This window comes from Ruditapes philippinarum, unplaced genomic scaffold, assembly GCF_026571515.1.
Source record: "Ruditapes philippinarum isolate M1 unplaced genomic scaffold, ASM2657151v2 ctg1578_1_1_1_1, whole genome shotgun sequence".
Lineage (NCBI taxonomy): Eukaryota > Metazoa > Mollusca > Bivalvia > Venerida > Veneridae > Ruditapes > Ruditapes philippinarum.
Window position 1 is genome coordinate 2,203 of NW_026862400.1, and position 27,798 is coordinate 30,000.

A 27,798-nucleotide genomic window follows, 5' to 3' on the forward strand; every position below is an offset into this window, starting at 1 on the left:
GTAGGTTTTGTTGCTATTTTGAAATTCTTAAATATGCCTATTCCATTAAGCAATGATAATCGGTTTAAGGGCTCAGCTTCAAAACTTCTGATATTACGAAGTTATTGAAGATATAAACTGGTTATGTACATTTTTTTAGATTTGACAAGTGATAGTCCACGGCGATTTAAAAGCTCATTTATTCGTATCTGTAAGTACTGCACTACTGCAAAGGCATTCAGTAGGGCACCGAACAAAAGGCAGAAGAGGCCACAAAAGTCCGGACATGGAGTGGTCACACCAGTAAATGATAACAATTAATAACTAAAGAAAGAAACCCCTAAATGTCAACGCCATTTAAAAACAATTTTTAAAGAAAGTGAAAAAACACAATTGCGTTTATATTTTTTTAAGGAATATCTGTGACTTATCAATATGATCTTCGCTGAATCCTTTGGCAGTTTAATATTTGACTGAAAAAAATTAGTGCAACCATAAATGCGTGAACTACCATACCCTGAAGTGGATTGAGGCATTTCTCACAGGCCGCACTCAGCGTGTAGTTGTTGATGGAGCAACGTCCGACCCAGCACCCGTTATCAGCGGAGTCCCCCAGGGAAGCGTGCTCGGACCCATACTCTTCCTGGTCTTCATCAATGACCTGCCACTTCATGTCACGTCCAAGGCCAGGCTCTTTGCTGACGACTGTGTGGTATACCGGGAAATCGCCACTGAAGAGGACTGCCACATTTTACAGGATGACCTGAAGAAGCTGGCATTGTGGGAGAAACGCTGGGGCATGAGTTTCCACCCAGAGAAATGCAGCATAATCAGGGTCCACAGGAAGAGGAACCCCATCATATACCCGTACTCCTTGAAGGGTCACACACTTGAAATAGACTCGATAACCAAGTACCTCGGAGTCCATATGTCTGGAAACCTCTCCTGGAATCAACATGTTGACAAAATTGTGAAGAAGGGCAACAGTACACTCGGCTTCCTTCGACGCAACCTGCGCATCAGCAATGAACAGGTCAAGAGCACAGCCTACATGACCAGGCCTTGAATATTGCTCCACCATCTGGAACCCTTATAGCAAGGACCTTACACGCAAGCTCGAGATGGTCCAGAGGAATGCTGCAAGATATGTGACGAACCGTTACCACAACACCAGCAGCGTATCCTCCATGATCCAACACTTGGAGTGGGAGACATTAGAGTCACGACGGACCAAAGCCCAGCTGACCATGATGTTCAAGATCACCAATGACCTTGTGGACATACCAGTCAGCGATTATCTCACCCCTGCCCCGAGCCGCACTAGAAGTGACCACTCCAAGAAGTTCCCTCTACCATCCACATCTACATCGTACTACAAGAACTCCTTCTTCCCTCGTACAGCCACAACCTGGAACAGCCTACCTGCCTCCGTTGCAGAGGCCCCTGACTTGGTAGATGTAGATGTACAAGTTTGCAACTAAAATGCGCTTGAACAAGGTATTTTCGTGTATTTGAACTTGGAACATGCAAATTCAAACATTTACACAGCATTGAAAGATACATATTTTGTCTTGTTTGGTGAACTTTGAAACTTACCCGGACTTTCACTTGTCAAATCAGGGTTCGACATTAACGGGATCCCGGGATTCCGAGGATCCCAAAAAGTCGGGAGGAATCTCTGTGATTCCTAGCTGGGGATTCCGTTGGGATCATTGAAAAATTGCTGTGAAATATTTTTAAATTGTCTGACTTAATATCATTGAATCACAAATATTCAAGAAAAGTGTTAAAAAAGACTGGCACAACTGCAAGGTTCAAGAAAGAAAAGAAAAATCCCGCCGGTAAAATCTACGCTCTTGTATCATGTACGCCAGTTTTCCTTTGTGCAGTGACTGCTATCAACTCATTTGCGATATATAATGAAAAATATTTTGGCTAAAGAAACATTCTTGAATAATTTTATATCATGCATTGACTTTATAATATTAAGTTGTAAAATATTCAAAAAAGAAATGTAATTATCGTATAATTATTACACAAGCGGTGTGTACTTCAAATATGTGCTGATCGGCGTTGCCGGCGATAGCTACGAAGTTAACAAGTGTTTGTTGTTGGGGGTTTTTTTTTAGTCCTATAAATATGACGTCGCTTTGAGATATTTTTGCTTCTGGGCTTGACCGACAAAAACTATAACAAGCCTGTAACGTCTAATATATTGGACTAGGTTTTTTTTGTGCCAAAATTCGGTATTTGCACAGATATACATACACCTATATACCTATTAAACTCCATGGTATTTGTGATCATTGTAAATTTTCGTAAAAAATAGTGAAAAAAAAAAGATTACTGATGTATTTTTTTTTCTCCCTGCAGTACAGCAAAAGTATGATTAATAAACAGAATACAAATAATCCATACTTTTCAGTTTAAAATCCTTTTTGAAACTCTACAGCCTATAAATGCTAAAAAATATTGTCTAACTAAAGTCTGAAGTGTACAAAGGTCAATCAAGGTCACGCATAATTTACACAAAAAATAGAAAAATCCTTAGGTGAAACATACACCAAATGACGTATATTTCATCTGACAGTTCTTTCAGCCAATCAGTGTTCTGAACTACATGACTGCTGCATGCGGTGACTGCCTTTGATGTGACAGATGTCAAAACTTTAAAAAAAAAATCAATACACACAGAGAGGAAAAGAATCGGACATTTCAGTGTAAAAATTGAGGACAATAAATTTGGATATTACAAATCCTGTCATGGACTTGGTAAAAATGAAATCATTTGAAGGTACCCTACTTGTAATGCAAACAAAACTTTTTTCTGAGTAAAAAAATTAACAAAATATTTATTTACAACAATCTATGGGATATTTCCTTTTAAACAAAAAAAGTGTACAGTAAGCTGAAAATCACTTATTTTTTTAAAGTGATCATAATTAAACATTACTTTTAAATGACATAATAGTAAATAGTTTCCAAAAGTTATCCATTCCAGAACTCACTGGAATATGGAGCCTAATCATTACCTGTAATTTTTTTTAAAGATCTACAGATCATAAGTGGGCTCTATTTCAGTGAACCCTATCTGGGAAAATGTTTCCCCAGTTCATTTAACTTCAAAAGTTCAAATTGCCCAGTCACTTGCATTATACCTTCATTTACAGAAACTGGTTCACAATTATCAACACCAGGGAGAAAATAGGATTTAGCTAAATTTGTATTTTCAAATCGAACTCTTGTTCAGTGAGCTTATATTGTTATTCTGTTTCCGTGCATGTAAAAATGTATTATGTATTAATTTATCTTAGCGGTCCAATTATATATATATATTAGTAAACACTTTGAAACACTTTTAAAACTTTAAACAGCAATATTTCCAGAGGGCTTATAAACTACATTTTCTGCATCTGAAACAAGGAAATATATATCCTGTATGTTGTCTTAAAAAAAGAATTTGAAATCGGTTTGCTGCACTCCCTTGTTATTCTTCGCCTTCATATTTTACTATTTTGATCTGAGGAATCCCTGACATTTAGGAGGAATCCCTGAATTAAATCTCAGGGATTCCTATGGGATCCCTTGTAAAAACAGTTAGTGTCGAACCCTGCAAATATCAAAAAAAAAAATTGTACAATTTATGTAACATAACCAGTTTATATCTCCAATAACATATAACGTAGTACTACTTCTAAAAGCTGATACCTTAAACCGAGTGTGCCATTATCATTTCTTAAAGAAATAGGCATATATTAAAGAATCCCCAATATAAACAGCATACAAACCCGAAAATACGTGCGGGTGTTGTAAATATTCATGACTCGGTAGCCATTTTTTCAAGTTTGCAACCAATTTTCTCGTGTGCAACCGCTTCACGTGCGTCCGTGATTTACAAAAATAAATAGAGTTAAATAAAACGATGTGGAGTGGAAAGAATTCATGCGAAACTGACAGAAAAAAAAACAAGAAGATAAATTTTATTCCTAGCTAGATCTTCATATATAGATCTACATGATGGTTGTACATACATGTAGACTACGTATTTAAGTTAATACATGTATATTGAATCATATATATATAAATATATTTATTTCAACACAGATCTACATTCAACTCCGTGGTAACCCAATGCCCCCGGATCTGGCTAAAGGCCAAATTTTAGTCTACATTCATGCTGCGACCGTGGGTCGTATGCGTGTGAAAAATCGATTTGCGCTAACAAGACTTCGCAATTTCCTACTTTGTGATAAAAGGTGGTCGACGAACGATCAATAAAACAGCCTCTTTATCAGATGAGACTAAATACATTCTACTACATTCACAAAACTACAAAATGCCTGATTATCAAAAGTAAAGCAAAAAATTAGGCAGACGATAAACTTAGCAGACGACCCTTGCGGTTACATACGTCATATTTGTGTCGGTACCACCCAGAGCATGTACGATTCACGTGGGTCCGTCTGCCCAATCAACTCCAGGGGATTCCCGCATGGAGTGGGTGACGTCAGGGTTTACGATCCATATATGGATTTCCTCTCCCCACCCATTTTTAACCTACTGGGGACGGGACATATTTTTGTGACGGTAAACCACATTTATTTTGAAAAAAGTTGGATGATTTCCTTGTTTCATATTGTGTAGTGGTTTGCTATTCGCGTGAAACGGAATTAGCACGCGCTATTGATTCGGAATCCCCCCGTACTGTAATCTTATTATTCACCCATCCCGTGGGGTCGAGGAAAATATTTCAGCGACCACTTGTTAGCAGAGAGTGGGAAATAGCCAACATATTTTGGTAAGAATTTAGATTTTTTCTGCCAGAAACTATGATTTAAACCATGATATTGTAAGCGGGTTAGAGTTCTAGTTTCACTTTAGGATTCACATGTGTTGTTTTGTTGATAAACACTGTTACAGTTTGACAGTTTTTATGGAGAAATTCGTTTAATTACATAAAAAAAGTTCGTATTGGCCGATAATGTGCCTATATCTCGATACAATGGTATTTTGTGATTTATTTTTATTTTAGAAGATTTTGTGATAGAAATAATCAATTAATGAAAATAAGATTTGTGCACGTAATGTACATGTATGTATACATGTTTCTTGTATATAATGTACTGCAAGGGCGTAGTTGGTGACGAATAGGTAAAGGGGCGTTGTCATCTAAAAAGATAAATTGTTCCCATAGATAAACAATTTATTTGTTATTCTCTTGTTATTGCATTTGTGTTGATGTTTTAAAAAGATCTGCTATTTAAGACTTCTGATTCCATGATTATAAGGTATACTGTAGATATCAATATATTATTAGTTTTAAAGATTTTTTAACAGGTTATATGGTCATATTTGAAAGGTTATTTGTATATATAACCTGAGCTGTTAGGTCATATAACCTGTCAGGAATATTTATAACAAATTTATAATACAGCAAACTTCCTTTTTAGTGAAACAAATAGGAATTCTTTATAAATTGACAGCAGGAGCATGTATATAAAACCATATAAACATTATAATTGTAACTGTTGGCTCTGTGTCAGTGTGTGCCGCTTTTCCTAGTAAACATAAGCTGCCATTCCTAGTAAACATATTAAAAGCTGTCACATTTCCGAAAAAAGTTGATTATTTTTATGTGTAAATATAGAGGATTAAATAATTGGAAGCTTAATTATCAGTATCAGCTGGTTTGTAGCCTTCAAACTGAGTACCCCTGTACAGAACCTCCATGTTAATGTTTTATTACAATATATAGTGCCAGGGAAGTCTTCCTTGATTTATTGTATGTCATTGTTTCAACTCTGAGGTCTCAAAGAGATAGTCTATTCATATCAAATAAGGGTTTATGTTCCCTTTCTAGCACATTGAGTAGTGCTGACAAGGGCTAATTTTCATATCGAACAGGCTAAAACAGTAACTTTTAATCAAAGTAGATTAAGTAAAGCTGCGGTCTCACTTACTCCCGGCAGAGCCCAGGACCATCCCAGTAAGTTACCAGGACGATCCGAGGTGAAATTATTGTTGCGGTCACACTTACCCCGGCAGCACTACGATAGATCCCAACTAACCACCCAGGATGCGCTCCGGATCATCCAGGCAGAGCCCAGGTGAAGCTACGGCTCATGCCAGTGCTTTCCCGGTCATTTCCCGGATGACGCCGGAAGAGCCCCGGCTGACCCAGGCAGAGCCCCGGTAGATTCAGGCAGAGCTCGGCAGAGCCCAGGACGATCCAGGCAGAGCCCCAGTAGAACCCCGGTGGATTGAAAATGCCCGAAAATGATAACATTGATACATAATTTTTATTTAATATAATATCTATTGTTCCAGAATAGTAATTCATGATGATTTTCTGAAAAATCCTTATGCCATACTGGATAGAAGGGAAATGGGAAGGGTTTTAATACAAACAAGTGCAATCATCGCAAATTGTCGTTACTCTTTTGAAATGATCCGGGCTTTGCCGGGGCTCTACCGGGATCAACCGTAGCTCTACCTTTATCCTCGGGGGCTCTGCCTGTAGTTACCGGGGCTCTGCCGGCATATACCAGGGCTCTACCGTAGCTCTACCGGCTATATCATACCCGGTTTGTGCCGGCAGAGCTACGGTGCTATAACCCCGGTCGTTCCCGGCAGAGCTAAGGATGAAGCCGGCAAAGCTAGACCTTCCCGGATCATCCCAGACCACCCCGGTGATATTAAATATTTTATTCCATCCGGGGTCGAATGCCGGATGTTCCTGGATCATCCCGGACGTTGCCGGCAGAGTTACGGATGTACTCCGGTTGTTCCCTGTCATACCCCGGTCGTTCCCGGATCACTACGGACGTCTACCGGGGCTCTGCCGTGGCTTTGCTGGGATGTAAGTGAGACTGTAGCTTTATCAGCTCTAATGAAAAGTGTCTTGAAAGGAAAGGAGACAAAAAGATTTCCTTCCCTTCTCTTCAAAAAAAACCCACAATATTTGAAGTCTGATATGATAGGGCTATGAAAGAAAATCCATTTATTTGATACAAGTAAATTAGAGGGTAATTAATTATCTCACATTATCTTTACCTGGTTGGTCCTCCTTTTCTGAGTTTCTCCTTTGCTGAGTTTCTAAATTTACCTGGTTGGTCCTCCTTTTCTGAGTTTCTAAATTTACCTGGTTGGGCTTTTCTGAGTTTCTAAATTTACCTGGTTGGGCCTCCTTTTCTGAGTTTCTAAGTTTATGTGGTTGGGCCTCCTTTTCTGTGTTGCTAAATTTACCTGGTTTGGCCTCTTTTTCTGAGTTGCTAAATTTACCTGGTTTGGCCTCTTTTTCTGAGTTGCTAGATTTACCTGGTTGGGCATCCTTTGCTGACATTGAATTTACTGGCCCATGAGTAACCCAGCAGGGACTACAGCTCTCATTGAAAACTGCAGATTGATCGATATGTCATTGATTTCCAATAGTTGATTTAATATTAATTCACAATTTGGATTGTCGAGTTGAAAGCCATTTACTCCATGTCTTGAGAAAATATTTATTTTGTCTGAGAGAAGTCTATTAGTCACTTCTGCACTCTGCAGTCTTGGCCAACTTAAAGCCTGATTTTATTTTCAATAAATACCATAAACATATTTTCTTTGTTTATAATTAGCTCACCTGTCACAAAGTGACACAAAGTGACAGGGTGAGCTTTTGTGATCGCTTTTCGTCCGGCGTCCGTCCGTCGTCCGTCCGTCCGTCCGTAAACTTTTACTTTAAATGACATCTCCTCATAAACCACTAAGCCAATTTCATCCAAACTTCACAGGAATGTTCCTTTGGTGGTCACCTTTAAAAATTGTGCAAAGAATTTAATTCCATGCAGAACTCTGGTTGCCATGGCAACCGAAAGAAAAAACTTTAAATATCTTCTTTTAAAAAACCATAAGAGCTAGAGCTTAGATATTTGGCATGAAACATCTTCTAGTGAGTGTCTACCAAGTTTGTTCAAATAAAAGCCCTGGGGTCAAAATTGGCCCCGCCCCGGGGGGTCATTGATTTTCCCTATATACATATAGTAAAAACTTAAAAAATCTTCTTTTAAAAGAACCAAAAGAGCTACAGCTAAGATATTTAGCATGAAACATGTTCTAATGGGTGTCTACCAAGTTTGTTCAAATAAAAGCCCTGGGGTCAAAATTGGCCCCGCCCCGGGGGGTCATTGATTTTCCCTATATGCATATAGTAAAAACTTAAAAAATCTTCTTTTTATAAAGAACCAAAAGAGTTAAAGCTTAGATATTTAGTATGAAACATGTTCTAACAAGTGTCTACCAAGTTTGTTCAAATAAAAGCCCTGGGGTCAAAATTGGCCCCGCCCCGGGGGTCATTGATTTTCCCTATATGCATATAGTAAAAACTTAAAAAATCTTCTTTTAAAGAACCAAAAAAGCTAGAGCTAAGATTTTTAGCATGAAACATGTTCTAATAGGTGTCTACCAAGTTTGTTCAAATAAAAGCCCTGGGGTCAAAATTGGCCCGCCCCGGGGGGTCATTGATTTTCCCTATATGCATATAGTAAAAACTAAAGAAATCTTCTTTTAAAGAACCAAAAGAGCTAGAGCTAAGATATTTAGCATGAAACATGTTCTAATGGGTGTCTACCAAGTTGTTCAAATAAAAGCCCCGGGGTCGCCCCGGGGGGTCATTGATTTTCCCTATATGCATATAGTAAAAACTTAAAAAATCTTCTTTTAAAGAACCAAAAGAGCTACAGCTAAGATTTTTAGCATGAAACATGTTCTAATAGGTGTCTACCAAGTTTGTTCAAATAAAAGCCCTGGGGTCAAAATTGGCCCCGCCCCGGGGGGTCATTGATTTTCCCTATATGCATATAGTAAAAACTTAAAAAATCTTCTTTTTATAAAGAACCAAAAGAGTTATGGCTAAGATATTTAGCATCAAACATGTTCTAATAGGTGTCTACCAAGTTTGTTCAAATAAAAGCCCTGGGGTCAAAATTGGCCCCGCCCCGGGGGTCATTGATTTTCCTTATATGTCTATAGCAAAAACTTAAAAAATCTTCTTTGAAAAAACCCAAATAGCTAGAGTTAAGATATTAAGCATGAAACATCTTTTAGTGAGTGTCTACAAAGTTTGTTCAAATAAAAGACCTGGGGTCAAAATTGGCTCCGCCCCGGGGGTCATTGATTTTCTTTATATGTGTATAGCAAAAACTTTAAAATCTTCTTTGAAAAAACCCAAATAGCTAGAGTTAAGATATTAAGCATGAAACATCTTCTAGTAAGTGTCTACAAAGTTTGTTCAAATAAAAGCCCTGGGGTCAAAACTGGCCCGGCCCCAGGGGTGTCATTGTTTTTAACTATATGTGTATAGTAAAAACTTTAAAAAAAATCTTCTTTCAATAAAGCCCAATGAGCTAGAGCTTAGATGTTTAGCATGAAACATCTTCTTATGGGTGTCTACCGAGTTTGTGCAAATAAAAGCCCTTGGGTTAAATTGGCCCTGCAACGTTGGGGGGGGGTTGGGTGGCCTATATACAGGTGAGCGACCTCAGGGCCATCATGGCCCTCTTGTATAATGTATACAGTAATATAAAGTTTTGATTTATTCAGATTTGAGTTAGTTATTTCCCACAATCCCCTTTCTCAATCTGTCATAAAAAAAATTTTTTTTATACCAATTACGCAATTATTGAAAATTTGGAAGAAGAAAAAGAATGGCTCTTAAAAGAAAAATATCAAATATTTTGACATGGAAGCATCATTTTATGATTTAAATATATTATCCTGTTTATTTTTTTTACAGGCAGTGTACATGTATTTGGAATGACATCAACTCAACCTACAAATGCCTCAGAATGGCAGCTTTACAGAGTTCTACAACGTGCTAATTTATTGCAATATTATGATACATTCGTAGCACAAGGTATGTATGTAATACTGATTTAAAGTGTCCAATTACATTATTTTAGAATAAATGAGCAAATAAACTTTTACTCAAAATAAACAAAATGCTTTCAATAAATTATTTCTTTACTGTTCAGTCTTGAAGTGCTTATAGCGAAAATAAATGGAATAAACCATTCGTTTAATAGTTGGTCAGGCTAGTCGATATTTTTGCATGTAGTGTTTCATGACCTTTTACCTTTAACCTGTATTATCGATATTCCAAATTTTGAAATTTACCAGCAGTATAGTGCCAGGCCAGCCTGCGCATCTTTGCAGCCTGACTAGGCTCTATAATTTTGTCTAACCAACTTTCATCTTGCTGTCCCCAAAATTGAAAGTGATCATTGCCATCAAAAAAGGAGGGAGGACAAGTCCATTTAAGACATTCAGCAGCACTTAAAGCTGGGTTTGAGGAGTTACAAAATTGATGATGAATTTTTGTAATTAGATATTTGTGATGAATTTTTGTAATAAGATATTGAATCCTTTGAAAGTAACAACAGTGAAACAGGATAAATCTATTTACAATAATCAGGGCTGTAATTAAAGCTAACATATTTGTTTATACTGAAGTTATAATATCATTATTATTTAATTTGGTTATTTAAAATCTTTATGTAATTGTATTTAAGCTAAAGATGTTCAGTAGAAGGTGGTTAAAGAAAAAACATGCTATTTTACTTAATAGTATTACCACTTTTAAGTATTGTGGAATTAAGGATCCCATGGCTGAGTGGTTATGGTTGTTTACTTCAAACCACTTACCCTCACTGCTGTGGGTTCAAATCCCAAGGACTGTTGATTCTTTCATCTAATGAAGCTATCAAGCTAGTTTACAGAACATCAGTGGTTTTACTTAGATGCCTTTTGTGCCTGAAATAATGAGGGGCGCCTGAGGTCTTCCTCCACCACCAAAGCTTGAAAATCACCATATGGCCTTTACAGTATTGGTACAAAGTAACCCCCCCATAAACATTGTGGAGATAGAGACACTTTTTTAAGCATTGAAAACAAGCAAAGTTGCCATATTTACAAATAGTTGTCAATGGTTTGTTTTGAAAAAGTGATAATTTGTATTCTATGTCATAGTTAAATGTACACAGTTTTTGTATGGACATTGTATATCTTTAGCAAACACAGTGGTGTCTTTTGTGTGTAATATACCGTTAATTTTGTTTAAAAACAGGGGGAGATGATGTTCAGCAGTTATGTGAGGCTGGGGAGGAAGAGTTTCTGGAGATAATGGCATTAGTGGGGATGGCCAGTAAGCCATTGCATGTTAGGAGACTGCAAAAAGCCTTGCAGGAATGGGTTGCAAATCCAGGTTTGTTTTACATAATTATTTTCTTAAATACTGTTACTTGCATGTATTTTCATATGTGTATTTTGTTCCTTGATGATGGGATTTGGGCATATACAGGACTTTTGACTGAAGATTGTGCCCAGACTCTGACAGGCAGAAAGTTGACAGGAACAATGGTCCTTAATCTTTGCAAATACATTGCTTGTAAACATGGTAATGTATACCTTGCACCAGCTTTCTACCCTCGCCCAACTTTGTATACTATTTATATGTGCAACATCTAATTTAGTGTTCCAATATGGTTCTTGTATTCAAAAAGTTTGTATAATGTAATAGCCATGCATGTAAGTCTTTTGCTAAGTTTTGACATTAATTAGTAAATACGTCAGATGCTTGTACATAGGTGCTGCCTGATTTTATCAAGTTTTTAGACATTTGGAATCTTTGGCTTAGTTTTGATTCATTGTGGCACATGTATTAATCTTTATGTTTATAATTATAAAAACCAAGAAGATTTTATTGGCAATATCCACACCAGTTTGAAGTTAACTTTTTTTGAAATTTCACATCATTCAAATTAGCAATTTATCATATTGTACTTGTCTTCTTATTTTTACAGCTGCATTTCAAGGTACAGGCAACACATCCACAAGCTCTGTAGTGAGGGAGCCCCCAACACATGTTTACTCTTTACCCAGCACATCCACAGAGGGGACTCAGTCCCCATCATTAAATTGGAATATCCAGACCACCCCGCAGAAAAGTGTTAGCCCAGTCAGTATGATTCCATCTTCCAGACCTGTTGATCTACACACTGACCTACTACAAGGACAGGTAATTTGATGTTCATATTGCCTATATAATATAGCCAAGTGGTAGAGTATCCACTTTTATTTTCAGGAACAAAGCATGATTTAAATTTATATGTGTGCTGAATTCTATGAGGAGGTAAGGAGGCCACAAAATGGTCCATTGAAAGCTATGCTGCTGAGCTTTAGTGTGTTATTACTAAAGAGATGGATTCAACCATAAAAAATTAATGGTCGTTGTTTTTTTTTTTCTGCCACAGCTTAATCAAAAACAATGCTATGTTATTAAGCGGTTATTTGGTTTCGTTAAGACAAAACTTAAAAGAACAAAAGAACAATGTATTTTCAAACTTTCAGGAAAATATTTCCATCCAAAATATATACTCAGTCAATACTGAAAAAGTGGTTTGTTGGCTCAGTTTGTCTCTTAATGCACACTGAAAGATGCAATCTAATTTAAAGATTTACTATGCTTATATTTAAGTAAAATATTTTTATTACAGAAATTTATTGAAATCCATGAAATCCTTACTGTAAATGTTTAAGTTGAATAAAAAAAATGTACACTGTACATACTAGTATGTATGGGTATTCCCGATTAAAGGTCAAATGCAGTTGGTCTTTTCTTTAAAAAAAACCTGCCAATTTTGTTCATGACACAATATATTCTTATAGAGTGTAGAGTTTCAAATATAACACATCTACTTTGAATGAAGTGGAAACATGTTCAGTTTATATTTTTAAAGAGACTGATTAGTAATTATCAATATTTTCAGCAATAAATTTGAGCATAGTTTATCTTTAACTGAACAAATAACTATTTATACACAGTCATTTCACCTGTCAAGATGTCTTTAAGTTTGTAATACTGCACAAACACTCCTATGGATTGAAATGAAATTTTTTTACATGAACATCCATTTGAAGAAGCTGTGTGTATAGATAATATAAACTAAGTGATTGCCCAATGAAAATGTATGTTACCAAGATGAAAATGTATGTTACAAAGATGCAGTATTATAAATGAGAATATCTTATATGTGTATTAAATTGTGATATAGGAATTTATCTGTCCATCTTTCTTATGTGTTATTTTTTACAGATGAAGAAGCAGGGGGTGTCACCGATTCAAGCCGCGCCATACCTCGGGGAAGACCAGATAAGTGAAATAGCCAACTGTGCTGCTAAACTTGTCAAAAATCTCCCAGTTTTTGAAGCCAAACCCCTTAACACAAAGAAAGAAATCAACAAACAGATCTATGTAAGTATTAATAATTTTGTTGATGATTTTTGTAAAATTTGATAAAAGGTGGATCAAAATATTGATATTCTCAGACAGAAAAATTTAGAGAACTCTAAAAAGTTACTATTCTTCAAAAGTTCTGCTTGTGTTAGAGACAATCATCAGAAAAAGACTGACTCTTTTAATGTTGTACTTTGTAAAATCTGATTGGAAATTTTCAAATAATTAAACTTATGGACAACCTAGCTGGTGATACAAAATGTACTTCTTTACTATCTGGCAAGTATATTTAAGGAAAGTGGTTCAATCCAGGTGCCTGCTGCAGCTGAAATAATGCATGGACGAGGTCTTATTTCACAAATGTCATTAACAAGTTTTTAAGATGGGACAGACCACTGTAGGTTCGAACCCTACAGGTACTTTGGATTCATTCACATGATGAAGCTATCCCGCTAGCTTATTCGAAGGTCTGGTGGTACCTGCTCACACTTGAAATAATGCTCAGATTATCACCCTGAGATTACCATATCACCTTTAACAGTGTCAGTTTGATTTAAAACCCGAACAAACATTACAAATTGTCTTGGTAAGCTAGGTGTCATTTAACCTTGACATTGTTGATGTTACTTAGAATCCTACTCAAACATCAACAACCTTGCAGTGTAAACATATGTTTAATTTTATTTTGCATACAATTAAATAGTACTTATGTTTGTTGTTTCTCATAGAATCATGCCGGAATATTTATGCATGAAATCAGCTTAGTGTTTCTGTGTTACAGGATATAATAGCTCTTCCAATAGATTTTTCCAAGGAAAGGTTAGAGCTGATGAGAAAATATGCTGCTATTTATAGACGCTTTGATTCCGAGAGAATCTACTCAAAGCCTATGTCAATGCATGAGGTATGTATATAAATGTTACAGTATAGGTGGTTTACCCTTACCATGCTTTATATCTAAAGTGGACTTGTCCATTTGTCATTCTGGACAAAACCATTCATCATTTGTAGGGACAATTTCATAATAAGTACTTGCAGAGTAGCAAACAATGCAGACATTGATCAGCCGGCATGATCTTGGTCTGCATTATTACCATAAGAAGAATCTGGATGGCCAGCAGACCAAGGGTTGATTTTTGTATCACTAGCTTTTCACCTAAAATTTAATGTGGTTTAAATCTTTCCTACTTGGAGTGGTTATGTGTGAAAGCTGACCATTTTGGTTTGGGAAGATCAGTTCTACCTTGGGCCGACTGTTGCCAGTCCCGCTTAGGGAGGAGTTGATAATGCCTATCAAGTGAAATGTATTAGGATTAATGATAACTGTGCCAGAGGACCAATTCTTTGGCTCATTGGGACATAGCATTGCGTTTATTTCCTTGCTAGTGAGTTGTTGTATGTTCAATTCCCACACAGGAGGACAACAGTGGGCATGATAGAGGTTGCCTCTAACTCTAAGATATTTATTAAGCCAATTTTCCATAAAATTTCATGCAGTAAGCTTCCTTATTTGAAATTGTAGCCAGTTCCAAATTAAAGTTCTTATGAGCTAAATTTATGATAGGCTTCTCCCAGAGATAGCAAAAGGTCTTTTACAGCTTCATTTACATGTTTGTGTTACAAATGTTAAATGTTCATAAGAAGGGTCATATTCTTTCAAGGTTCACAATGTCAGGCAGCTTCTAGTCAGTTGTAGATTATATGTTCACCATAAATGATCATTAGAATAGATATAGATATTCACTTAAAACAGATTATTCTGCTTTTTCAAACTTATTGTTGGACAAGTTTTCTACAGTTGTTTTATTATGCAAAGTATGTCCTGAATACTGGGACTGCAGGACTAATTTTCTTTTGTAGTTTTAATGCGCAAATATTGTCTGTCTGTCTGTCTTTGAACTGTAACATATAACATTTACAGGTGTGTGTAAATGAGGCATCAGCCCAGCTTTGTTTTCATATGCCGACATTGCTTACAAGACGAGAAGATTTATTTCCCCTGGCAAGACAGGTGGTGAAAGATAGCGGATATCAGTATTCCAAAGGACATTCCAGGTTGGAGCAAAAGTATTGTATAAGATTCTACAGTAACATCAGCATGTTTATACATGTGCATGTATTATACTTGTTATTTTGTGTAATAAAATTGACCAGCTTTTAATTTGGAATTGTCCATTTCAACAATTAAATTGACCTGCCAACAGTATAGGGTATGGGAAAACTTGTCATTTAGATATGCAGGCTTTCCTTGCTGTAACAAATAATTATCTCTGTTAGCCAAGATTGGTACCATCTCTGTTAGCCAAGATTAGCAAGGTAGTCCGTCACCAACTGGGAAAACCCAGGCATTTTTAGGGCTAGGCAACAACTGTGCAATGCTACATGATTATAGGTAGTAAGTTTGAGAACTTTGTTTATTAAAACTGAAAAAAAAGACATTTATTTACTGCTGAAAATAAATATGAAACTTTCTAAATCTTATGACCACATTTTTACAACTCAATATTTTATCTAAGAATGTAATAGTAGGTATGATACTGCAGGTATAAAATCAGTTTATGTATGAAGGTGAAATTCCTCTAACAGTAGGGTTATTTTCTCATTTTGAGAATCATTAAGGGAAGCCTAGTGGTTCAAGTGTCTCTACCCAGGGATTATCAGTTCAAGCTCTTATCAGGTCAACCATGTTTCTTCATATGACACCAGTACTGGTTGGTTCCAGGAAGCAGACTTGAAAGTGATTAATATAAGTTGCAGAAATTTGTTTCATAGTCAAGTTTAGATAAATATGTTTAAACCAACTACAGTCAAAGGACATAACTATTCGCCACTTTCAAAATGGCGGCCAATAACGCGATCTTAAGCAACAAAAAGGAGACGGTCATTATTGGATCATAAGTAATCATCTTACCTTAATATTTTGTCACATTTCCTTTCATTCTTATTACTTCTTTAATTCTATGTGGAATTGTTCTATAAAGACCTTGTATACGCTGTAGAGATATATTTTCCGATATATGTGAAATTTCGGCAATCAGCTGTTTGCGCTTATTTATGTAACTTACCCAGTGTTTCAATCGTCGTTTGATGTGTAAACAAAGATTTTCTATTATATTTAAGTCAGGAGAATATGCTGGCCATGATGTTGTAGTTACATCATTTTCTGTTAAATAATCTTTAACTTACCGGCTCTATGAACGGGGGCATTGTCATCTTAGAACACATAGTCATTATTTCCAAAATGCCTTGCAATAACTGGCCATAAATTATTGTCTAACACATCTAAATATTTCTGTGCATTTATATTACCCTCAACAGCAGTCAAAGTTCCGATACCCCCAAAGCATACACATCCCCAGACCATAACACTAAGCTTAGCCCTGGGAGCGGGACAAACTAAGTGAGGTTTATATTTTTCGTCGTCTTTCCTCCAAATAAAAATGTTGTTATTTTTCCCTGATGACCACCTGACTTTCATCACTAAGTATCCTCTTACTCCAGTGTTCTTCCACAGTCCAATGTTTTCTTTCATTACACCATTCTACACGATTTTTTCGACTACCCCTCCAACAACCATCCTCTTCTGAACAGCCCTCCTTTTATACCCCAACTGGTGAATTTTTCTTTCAATAGTTTTATCACAAAAAGTTTTATCCGTACCTGTATTCATCATATCCGTATCATCTCTCAAAGTCCTTTTCCTTTTACATTTTATAATCCGTGAAAGTTTTGTTCTGTCTCGTTCCGTAAATAATTTTTTCCTACCCCTCCCACTACATTTTCAACACTTCCATACTATTGATATTTCTTTATTACACTTTTAATTGTTGATCTAGGAATACCCAGTAATCTTGACAATTCTGACTGATTTTTATTCTCCTTATAACCATTTATAATCAATTCTCGTACAGCCCTACTTAATTCTTTTGTTTTCGGGGCCATTTTTAAAAACGCCTATGAAATAAACTTTTAAACAATGCAGACGAATTATTGAGCTGTATATTATGTCACCAAAGACTGATTGAACTTTGGCCCAGTTTACATGAATAATACTATCGGCTATTTATAGGACACATCTTAAATTCTAAGGATACATGTATATAGTGTGTAGCGCGAACAAGATTAAAAAGGTTGATTATTATAAATTATTTATATATGACTTACTGTTGAAGATTGCCTGAAAATAAAGATTTGCACTGCAGTTTGTATTATGGCCTTTTTTTATAAGCAATAAAAACTGATTGACTGTATCTTATTATCTTATTAAGCAATAAATTGAAACTTAGATGAAGTAGTATTTGTCAAAGAGGAAAAAGGTTTGATACTATCTATTGAAATTTTGAAAAAATTAAAATTCAAGCATTAGTTAAGTTGAAATCTAATTATCTTGGAATAAAAACAAATGAGATCAACAATATTTTTAATTTCCAATAGAGCAACAGACCTCAACCCTGAAAATCCAAGCAAGCGTCAGAAATTGGAAGCTTTAATATCTGATAGTAAAGGGGACCAGTCTTTAGAGAAAGCCAAGAGAGATGTAAGTAGTACATGTTCTTCTATTATATACACATGTATGAGTTTAGATTCTTGTACAGAAACTTTCAAGCTAGATTGGGGAAAGTTGATAGTTCTACTCCGGTGCCCCCTCTTGTCTGATATAATGTTTGGAGGTGCCCTTGACAATTCTTCCAACAATATAGTTGGTTTATTATAATAAATTATTTATATATGACTTACTGTTGAAGATTGCCTGAAAATAAAGATATGCACTGCAGTTTGTATTATGGCCTTTTTTATAAGCAATAAAAACTGTTAAGGTCATCCTTTTGGATTTCTAGAAAACTTAAAACTTAAAGAGTTGAACAAGCTTTAATGATATCATTTGCTATATTAATGTAGGAGAGATTACAACAAATCAGTCAGGAGTTAGCAATGATATCAGAGAAGCAGGAACAGATAGTGACAGACCTGGAAACAGCCAAGGAAAGCCAGGATATGGATAAGGTAGACACTCTACAGTCACAGCTAGAACAGATCACAAATAAACATCTACAACTTCTCACTGAGCAGAGTGATCTACTCAGAAAGCAAAGGTGAGGTCTAATTCTTTGTTTTTGTAATGTAGTCCCTCGTTATTACTTAGACACTTTCACTTACCTCACATAGATAAAATTTAGATATGTCATAAGTTCTGCCTAGAACCCACAATGATTTAGTTTTACAAAAAACAACAACAACATGGAATTCCTTTCTTCTACAAGTAGGATATATCTGATTGAAACTGGTCACTTGTGATTCATTCTGTTTTTTTTATAGATACAATGTTTAGGAAATAGATATCGATTTTGAGTGCATTGTTGCGGAATAATGCAAGGTTTAAGTTGAAATGCACAGGAATTTAATCATGAAGGCCGATAGTTCTGAGTGATAAATTACAAAGCATTTGAACAATAAACCATGCATTATTATACTATAATGTAAGACAAATTAATATTTACAATCCAACCTCGATTATTCAAATTGCTTGGGACTGAAAATTTACTTTGAATAATAGATGGGTTCGAATAATCAAAGTCCGAATATAGTGATAGACGACAACTATTCAACTTTAGTCATACGCCAATTATAGCAAAAGTACCGTTTACAACATACTTGTTTCCATTAATCAATCGAGAAAATTAAATAGCAAAAATGAATTTTTATCGGTACTGAAGACATAAATACTTGCATTTTATACCTGGCACATTATGTAGCACATAAGGATACGGTACATGAAAATTATCGCTGTCATCTTCAAGCATTAACAGTAACATCATTGGACAAGGTACAAAATTTTATTCATAGACAAGATACATATAATTATAATATATAATAAGGATATATTGTGCTATGGACATAATGCACCAATTTGAAATGAAAAAAGGATTTTGTCATTATTCATATAGAAATATATGTTAGTGTGTGCTTGTTTATTTATTGCTTTACTTAAATTGTATACTTTCATCTTTTTATTAAAATTAATAGATTGATTACTTTTAACCGTCCAATTATTGCATACAAATAATTTTTGGTAATTAAGGTATTGGCACCCTAATGCATTACCTCCACTTTGAAGAGTATTCAAATAGGCTAGAACTACTGTTAACTACATTGAAAATGAGGGGCCGTGGGTTCAATCCCCTGAAGGTCAACTTTTTTTTTTCTTTCTTTTTTTCTTTTAACATTTTTTATGTATCTCTCATGTCCCATTTGGAAAGAAAAAATTGTTTAATTTAGATTTTTTAATTTATTTAGGTATTTATTGGCTAAATTATGCTAAATCTAGTAATAAATAATGTACCTGATATTTCCAAAGTGTAATAAAATCAAAACTATACGGTAAAAGTATTTCATATTTTACAAGATCAACCAATATACCTTTTTTAAAAATTTAGGGAAACTTTGAAAACAGGCACTCATTTGGGTAAATTTTAAGATTTTTTTAAATTAGGCTTCCTAAGTAGAAAAATGGTCAGACATGTGGTAAAAATGGGTGGGGTAGGGTAACATTTTTATACAGATTTCATAAATTTTAAGTAGTAACCATAATTTTGCTTATGTGGATTGTTAGCTGAATGGTACTATTTGTTTCTTACCAAAAATTAATGGGAAAACATTTTTCATTAGAATGTTATTATGCTCCCCGAAAAATTTCGGGGGAGCATATAGTCGGCGCCTTGTCCGTCTGTCCGTCCGTCCGTCTGTCCGTCCGTTTTCTTGTCCGGAGCATAACTTGAAAACCCTTGGAGATAATTTGTTTAAACTTCATACAGTGGTAGAGGGCATTGAGGGGGAGTGCAGTGTCAAAGAACCATAACTCTATTTTGCCCGGTTTTTGAATTATCTCCCCTTATAGAAAAATCTTGTCCGGGGCATAACTCGAAAACTATAAGAGATATCAACATGAAACTTTGTAGGTGAATAGATCTCAATGGGTAGATGTGCAGTGCATAAGACCAATAACTCTTTTTGTCCTGATTTTGGAGTTATTGCCCTTTGTTAATTTCAACATTTTGAACTTTGTCCGGAACATAACTCTAAAACTATAATAGATATCAAGATGAAACATTGTAAGTAGATAGATCTCATTGAGTAGAAGTGCAGTGCAAAAGAACCATAACTCTGTTAAGCCTCATTGTTGAATTATCTCCCCTTATAGAAAAATCTTGTCCGGGGCATAACTCGAAAACTATAACAGATATCAATATGAAACTTTGTAGGTGAATAGATCTCAATGGGTAGATGTGCAGTGCATAAGAACAATAACTCTTTTTGTCCTAATTTTGGAGTTATTGCCCTTTGTTAATTTTAACACTGAACTTTGTCCGGAACATAACTCTAAAATTATAAGAGATATCAAGATGAAACATTGTAGGTAGATAGATCTCATTGAGTAGAAGTGCAGTGCAAAAAAACCATAACTCTGTTAAGCCTCATTGTTGAATTATCTCCCCTTTTAGAAAAATCTTGTACTGGACATAGCTGTAAAACTATAAGAGATATCAACAGGAAACTTTGTATGTAGATGTATCTCAATGGGTAGATGTGCAGTACACGAGAATCATAACTCTGCCTTGCCTAATTCTGGAGTTATTGCCATTTGTTTATTTTTACTTTTTGAATTTGTCAGGAACATAACTCGGAAACCATAAGAGATATCAACAAGAAACTTTGTAAGTTGATAGATAACAGTGATTAGAAGTGCAGTGGAAAGAACAGTAACTCTGCCTTTCCTAATTTTGGAATTATTGCCTTTGAACTTTTTCCAGGGACATAACTCTGAAACTACAAGAGGTGTACTTTCCTGTGTCAAAAACCTATTCGGGGAGCATCACCCGGCTCAAACCGGGCTTACTTGTTGCAGATTATTTAAAGGTTTCCGCATTTCTAAAAAAGGGCCCTCATAACATCCTAGCATGAGTTCAGAAAAGTGGCCATAACTTGATTTCGGTACGGTAAACTTTGTTTAAATTTTGCATACAGGTGTACTTTAAGGTATACATCTGACCTATGATGTCAATTTTTTAGTTTCTGATAGTGCCCATTAGGGTCCTAATACCTTAAGTTAACTTCAAAACAGGCATAATTATCACGATTGTCAAATACACTCATGGTTGTTAAAAAATTTTCACATGTTTTGACGGTCAGCGAGTGGATCAGCGGCAGTTAGTCTTGCTTCGAATAAAAGCTGTGAAATTCTGTCATAATTGTATAGTCGGCACCAAATTTTTACTTCGGAAAATGGGAGGTATTCGGTTAATGCATTTCGAATAATACCTTCATATTTATATTGAATTATATGAAGATGAAATTGGGACTGCTGATCAACTTCGGATAATGCCGGATATTCGAATAAAGGGTTGTCGAATAACCAGGTTCGGACTGTATTTACATTCTAATATGCTTATAAAAAAGAGGATTGATAAAAGTATGTTTAAAGGAACTCCACTGAGGTTCATAAGCCTAAAAACATAAAATTTTAATTTCTCACATAGATCAACTGGTGCACATTAAACAGAAATATATACAAAAGATAATTAAAAAATATACCTAGAAATACACTGAAAATGGTATGTTTGTGTTATTCTCAGTCCAATTTGAGTGAAAAGCTTTTAAAGGCTTTTCAATTTTAGGTCATTTTTGACAATTAAAACAAGTATTCTGGAAAAACAAAACAGGCTAATGATCTGAAATTTTGCACACATATTGTCGGTATAGACCTACATCAGATGGAGTAATAATCTCAAAAATATATTTCCAGTCCCTTCATGTCAAAAAACCTCAGTGGAGTCCCTCTAACTATGTTGAGTGTAGAATAAATTTTCCTGATGTCATTTGGTTTATTGATGTCAAATATGTCGTCATATGATGTGCAAGTATTTTTTTTGTGCTGTGCATATATCGTGTTACTATGCGCTTGATTGCCCTATCTATTTGATAGGGGAATAGTGTGAAGCCTGTAAGAATAATGGTTTTAGCAGATATACTAAGAATTGAAGACAGATGTAGTATAATTTTCTATCTGCATTAATTACCTGGTGGGGCTCTCCAAAAATTTTGATCAAAATAATGTCATGACTGTTCTCTATTTGTTAAAAAAATTTTAGCTGTTCCCTTTGCATAGAAATCTATTACAGTATTGGCATATTTTTGTTTAATGAATTGCTTGGTGGTATGGTTTATTGTATATGCAGGAGTTTAAGGTGTACCAATGAGCCAAAACAGGAAATATGATTTTGGCAAACCTTAGGTGTTGCATGCTTCATAGTAACATCAGGATTCAAAACCAACTCAAATGCTGGAGCCAAGAAATGCAAATTTTGAACCCATTTAGTCGCCTCTTACTATCATGCAGGGTTAAACAGTGGCTGCAATTCTGATACATTAAGGCTTTCAGGCAAAGCCCCAGCCACAAATCACATATATTATTTAGTATCTTTTGATACCACCTACAAATTGTCATGCTTGTTTGTTTTTTTTTATTATTGCCCCCTGTTACTACTATACACATAGAAATCTAAAAAAATTATTCTCTTCATATGCCAATAAACAATCGAATTGAATAATAATAATAAAAAAAATCTATTATTATTTCAGCTTTGAAGTTTATATTGACTTCGACGCAAGCTCAGATCGTGATGGTGAGTGGATATTTTATTGTAGATCATTGTCTCAATATATATTTGAGCCGCGTCACGACAAAACCAACATAGTTCGTTTGCGACCAGCATGGATCCAGACCAGCCTGCGCATCTGGGCAGTCTGATCAGGATCCATGCTGTTCGCTATCAGTTTCACTACTTGTAATAGAGTTGGTAAGCGAAAACAGCATGGATCCTGATCAGACTGCGCGGGTCTGGATCCATGCTGGTCGCAAACTCACTATGTTGGTTTTGTCGTGATGCGGCTCATATATATATTGTTGTCTTTAAAGCTGCATTTTATAAATGTGTCAAAATATTTTGCAACCAGCCTAAAAACTAATATAGTTCCAATAATCTTTTTCATAACAGCGTAGTTGTAAATCTGATCAAATATTGCTTTGAAATAATTATTTTAAAAGGAAAACCTGACCGTAAAACTGAAGTTTAAATACAATTTTTTAATACTTAGGAATACTATTAATTGCTTGTGCATGTAAACAGGAAATCGAGACATCACATTATTTGTAACATGGGATCTGCAGGATTTACCCCTCTAATCTGAGTTTGCTTTGACTAAATTTTACGGCTATAGTTTCATGATGCACTAGGCCTACTGTTCACAATAGATTAATCTTCCTGACTTTGTTGATTTTCTGTTGATGTTTGAATCACCCAATTTTGAAGTGGAAATTGTACTTTCGATTTTTGCCACCTGGAGGTTGTAGATTTATACACTTATGAAACTCATTGTGGTAGCTCAAATAAGCTGGACTCCAGAATAAGACCTAAAGTCTATGGTCAACTCATTTTATTAATAATTGTAGCCTTTTCTGTTTTTATGAGATTAATACAATGCAGCTTTAATTGATTGAATTTGCTATTTGGATGATTGAATATGGTACAATACAATATCGTACAAATCAGATAGCCTCGTGTTTCGGTGCTCTTTCTATTACTAATACAAATTTGGATATTTGGATAAAGGGCGCTTCCTTTCAAGCACATATTACAACAAAATAACATGACATTTGCAGACTCAGTTTGATTAACTTTTTACCCTATGAGCATATTGTGAAAAATGGCCGTTTTCATTGAAAAGCCTCCTGTTACAAGTTCAAACTGCTATGAAAAATGCTTCAATACTGATGAAACTTGGCACAAATGTTGACTGGACCGTAGCCTCTGTAACAGCATGCTCAATCGTAACTTTCCTGTTATCATGGTAATGGGGGTGGGGGGGGGACGTCTCAAAATTGTCAAAAATCACTATTTTGCATTTGTTTTTTTCCATCAAAACTGATTTTAAAGTGCTGCAACTTCTCAATGAATTGAGATAGAGTAAAAGGCTTTTCAGCGTCGGATACTAGTTTCCCTAAGATCGACCTGAGGCCATTTTTAACCTGTCACATGTCCAAACAGAAAGGGGAACATCCCCCTTCTGGCAACCCCCTGATGTACCATTTTGATGGGGGGGGCTGCGCCAAAAAGTGGTCACTTTTTTTAAACAACATTTCTCAAACGAAACAGTGTTTGGAGCCTAAATAGGGCATTTTTTCACTGTTTGGGTTGAAAAGGGGGGGGGGGGGAAGCTGTCGTAACAGCTGTAAAAAGATAATGAAAAGTGCAACATCCTTCATGCCCCTAGCACTGTCTTGAGCGATACTCAATTTTCAATACAATATAATTAAATACAATAGAAAAAAATATATATATATACAATTTCTGTATTTGAAACTTGCAAAGCAGCCAGCATACAATACAAATAATACTGCATGGAACATCAGATGCCTTAGTTTTTAGAACATAATCGTAAATTATATAACATTTTATAACATAAAAAAAACAAAAAACAAAACAACAAAAACATCAGATGAATTATATAAAAGTATTGATTAAGAGACTGACGCTGTCTGACCCAGACATTGTATTTTATTATAATTCAATTTTGTTATGTCAGAGAATTTACTTAGGAACTGATTTCATGATACTATATGTCATTGACATCTGTCTAATGTTTGCTATTATGAATTGCATCATCTGAAAAACTTTTGAAGTGATAACAGATTTTATTGGCATCCTTGTAAATCATTTATATAAAGTGAGCTTATTTCCACTTCCTTTCCTTAAGTGGAAAAAAAAATGTATGTTGATAAATCAACAGTACATGTAGTTATAATGGTTATTTTAGCTTCAGTATTTACATGGGTGCAAGTTTTCAGGCATATGCCTGAAACTCAGGTTTTTTGTGACAAATTTCATCATGTTTTACTATTAGATTATGTAGGAAAATGATTATGAAGTACAGTTTTGTGTTTTTTTTCCAAATTTTCAAATTGCTTCCATGTATTTAATTTGGTAAAGGTTGTGTTGATGATTTCAGACTCAAACCTAGGTGCTAGTGGCTCCTCGTCCCCAGCGCAGACAGATCGCACAGAATCCACCCAGCAACACCTCACCCTGAAAAGTATGCTCACAACGGGACTCATGCCAAAGTCTTCTTTCAATCAACTGACCTCAGCTGGCGGCCCTTCAAAAAACACGCTGTTTGATGAAGGTCTGCGCTTCGCCCAGCAGTATGGACTGGGCGATTTTGCCCAGGAACTGAAAACATTACAAGGCTCGCCGGAGGAGAGCGAGGGGCAGTCTGACTTAATTTCTAGTTTATTCTCTAGTGGGCTGTTACGTGCAAATAAAAATGGTGCAACAAATGGGGACAGAGTAAGCCCGAAGCCTTCAGAAGAGGCAAGCAATGGTGAAAAAAGTCCGGCTAAAGAATCGCCCAAGAGTATAAAAGAAGAAGTTGACAATGTAAATGGTGTATAACACTATTTTCAGTATTAGATATGTAGCTGTCTCTATATATATATCAGAAAATGGAGATATTTAATGAGCTTAAATAAGGTCATTAGGTCTTATATAAGAAATATCAATTTCAAGATATGAAAAATCTGTTTCAAAGATGAAATGTACATATATGAAGTAATGTATATATGTGAAGCAGATGGTTCTATATTATTAGTTTAAACTTAAAGTTAAAACTGTATTTATTAAGATTTTTGCAAACAAATAATCAATTAAACAAATCAGATATTGATGGTCAATATTAATTGATGTGATTAAGTAATGTGATTAAGAGAAATGTTGTAGTCATCTTTAGTATAAAGTGCTCAGAGGGTAAGCTTTTGTGATCACATGATGTTATCAAAATACTTCATCCATACATTTATTATAAACAATCCTGTACTGTTTAGCTTTAAATTTCGAAAGTCATCTTATTGTTGAAATTGTCTAGTTACAATGAATGGAAGCAATTATTAAAGGGGTTGGCAGTAGGGTTGTCATTGAATATTGCAATATCATCCATATTTATCATCCCATACAATATCGATACACACCTTCAAATATCAATACAAGTTAAAGTAAGCAAATATTAAGAGGATATTTTTGCATTTGCGTGAAATATGGAATATATTTTCACGAAACATGATAAAATGCCACATATTTTCATGAGCCGGTACGGCGAGTGAAAATATGTGGCATTTTATCATGTTGAGTGAAAATATATACCATATTTCACGAAAAACGAAAAAATAACCTTTTTATTTAATTTCATTATCAAAGAAAATGGTAACGAATCCCCTTGCTTGCTACCAACTACAATTGTACAGCGCGCAGTAATTTATGCGTAAGCACGCGCTGTTTGGCGCTACATTGTGACGTCATGTAAACAACTCTTTAAACGTCTGTACAGCGTTAACCACTGAATTAAAGATATTGGTGTTCAGATTAATTTTCTTAGTTAGACCATTTTCTATCATGCTAGATAGTTTTCAAAACAATATTCAAGAAAAAGTTGTTTTGTATTTATCAGATTTTTCAAACAAAACGGCGAAAGAAGTCCCTTAAAATAAATATGAGTTTTGAGTGCGCCCACTTTCATATTTATATTTCATATTTATTTTTAAAAAATATGAAATATATTTGACTGATATAGCACCATATTTCATGGGTAAAATTAAATAAACCTGTCTATTTTTCCTAATAAGAGAAGTCACTTTTTTCTCAGTTTTCTTGTCTAACTTGAACTTTTAATCTCCATTTTCAAATGTCAGCGTAAAAAAAAACAGGAGAAAAAAACAAACTTTCTGTTAGTTTGAAGTATTTGCATGCATAGCACCATGATCCCAATTTATAACACATATTGAAATGTTTTTCATTGTATCTTCTGTTAAAGTCGATATATCGTCGAAATTTGTCTCTTGATATATCGATAAAAAATCAATGACAGCCCTAGTTGGCAGTATTTATACAGCTTTCTTGATAGTACTCAACTTTTCAATACAATTTTCAAAACTGCCTTTTTTTTGTCATGTCCACTTACCTGGATAGTTCTTAACCCTTACTACACGAAATATTTTTAACGGACTTGTCCAACAATACCTTAGAAAATTTCAAAGTATGTACTGACTGTGTAGCAAACAGTGCAGACACTGATCAGACAACACAGATGTGCCAGCTGATCTTGGTCTGCACTGGTTGCATGGGTAAAATTCTGTGGGTAAAAAGTACATATTCTTGTAGATGATTTAAATTTTGCAGATTTTTTTAATGAAATAAGTTGTTGTACTCAGTGAGAAATGTGTATATATTCATTAAAACTATGTTATAGACATGTTGATGTTCACATATGTGTATATATTTTCTATGTTCAACATATGTTCACACATGTGTATATATCTCTATGTTCAACATAATTGGCTTTATTTGTGAATTTAGTGTAGATACACAAAATTTATGTACCTGTGATAAAGTTGAGTTTCTATAAAATTAAAAGATACATGTCTGCAGGCTTTCTCTGCAGTA

General features: G+C 35.1%; 1 protein-coding gene across 3 annotated transcripts; it reads left to right on the forward strand.

Annotated features, from left to right (window-relative positions):
* The first annotated feature begins 4,130 nt into the window (after positions 1 to 4,130).
* LOC132718983 (NAB transcription cofactor mab-10-like) lies at positions 4,131 to 27,798 on the forward strand. 3 transcript variants are annotated; one of them, XM_060702711.1, is made up of 11 exons: positions 4,131 to 4,777; positions 9,755 to 9,874; positions 11,084 to 11,221; positions 11,820 to 12,034; positions 13,112 to 13,270; positions 14,034 to 14,156; positions 15,174 to 15,319; positions 17,687 to 17,789; positions 18,152 to 18,345; positions 22,889 to 22,932; positions 25,316 to 27,798. In XM_060702711.1, the coding sequence occupies exons 2-11, from the start codon at positions 9,775 to 9,777 to the stop codon at positions 25,756 to 25,758; spliced, it is 1,665 nt and encodes a 554-aa protein (XP_060558694.1). In that variant the 5' UTR covers positions 4,131 to 4,777; positions 9,755 to 9,774; the 3' UTR covers positions 25,759 to 27,798. The 3 variants fall into 3 exon arrangements, with proteins under 3 accessions (XP_060558694.1, XP_060558696.1, XP_060558695.1); XM_060702713.1 differs by having other exon boundaries at positions 4,134 to 4,777; positions 15,174 to 15,307; XM_060702712.1 differs by lacking the exon at positions 4,131 to 4,777 and adding an exon at positions 4,845 to 4,984.

Excerpts from the sequence above, each read along its gene's own strand:
- LOC132718983 (XM_060702711.1), top strand. The coding sequence starts at position 9,775 with ATGACATCAACTCAACCTACAAATGCCTCAGAATGGCAGCTTTACAGA. Across the intron at positions 17,790-18,151 it reads TAGAGAAAGCCAAGAGAGAT|GAGAGATTACAACAAATCAG; the intron begins GTAAGTAGTACA and ends ATATTAATGTAG. Across the intron at positions 18,346-22,888 it reads GATCTACTCAGAAAGCAAAG|CTTTGAAGTTTATATTGACT; the intron begins GTGAGGTCTAAT and ends TTATTATTTCAG.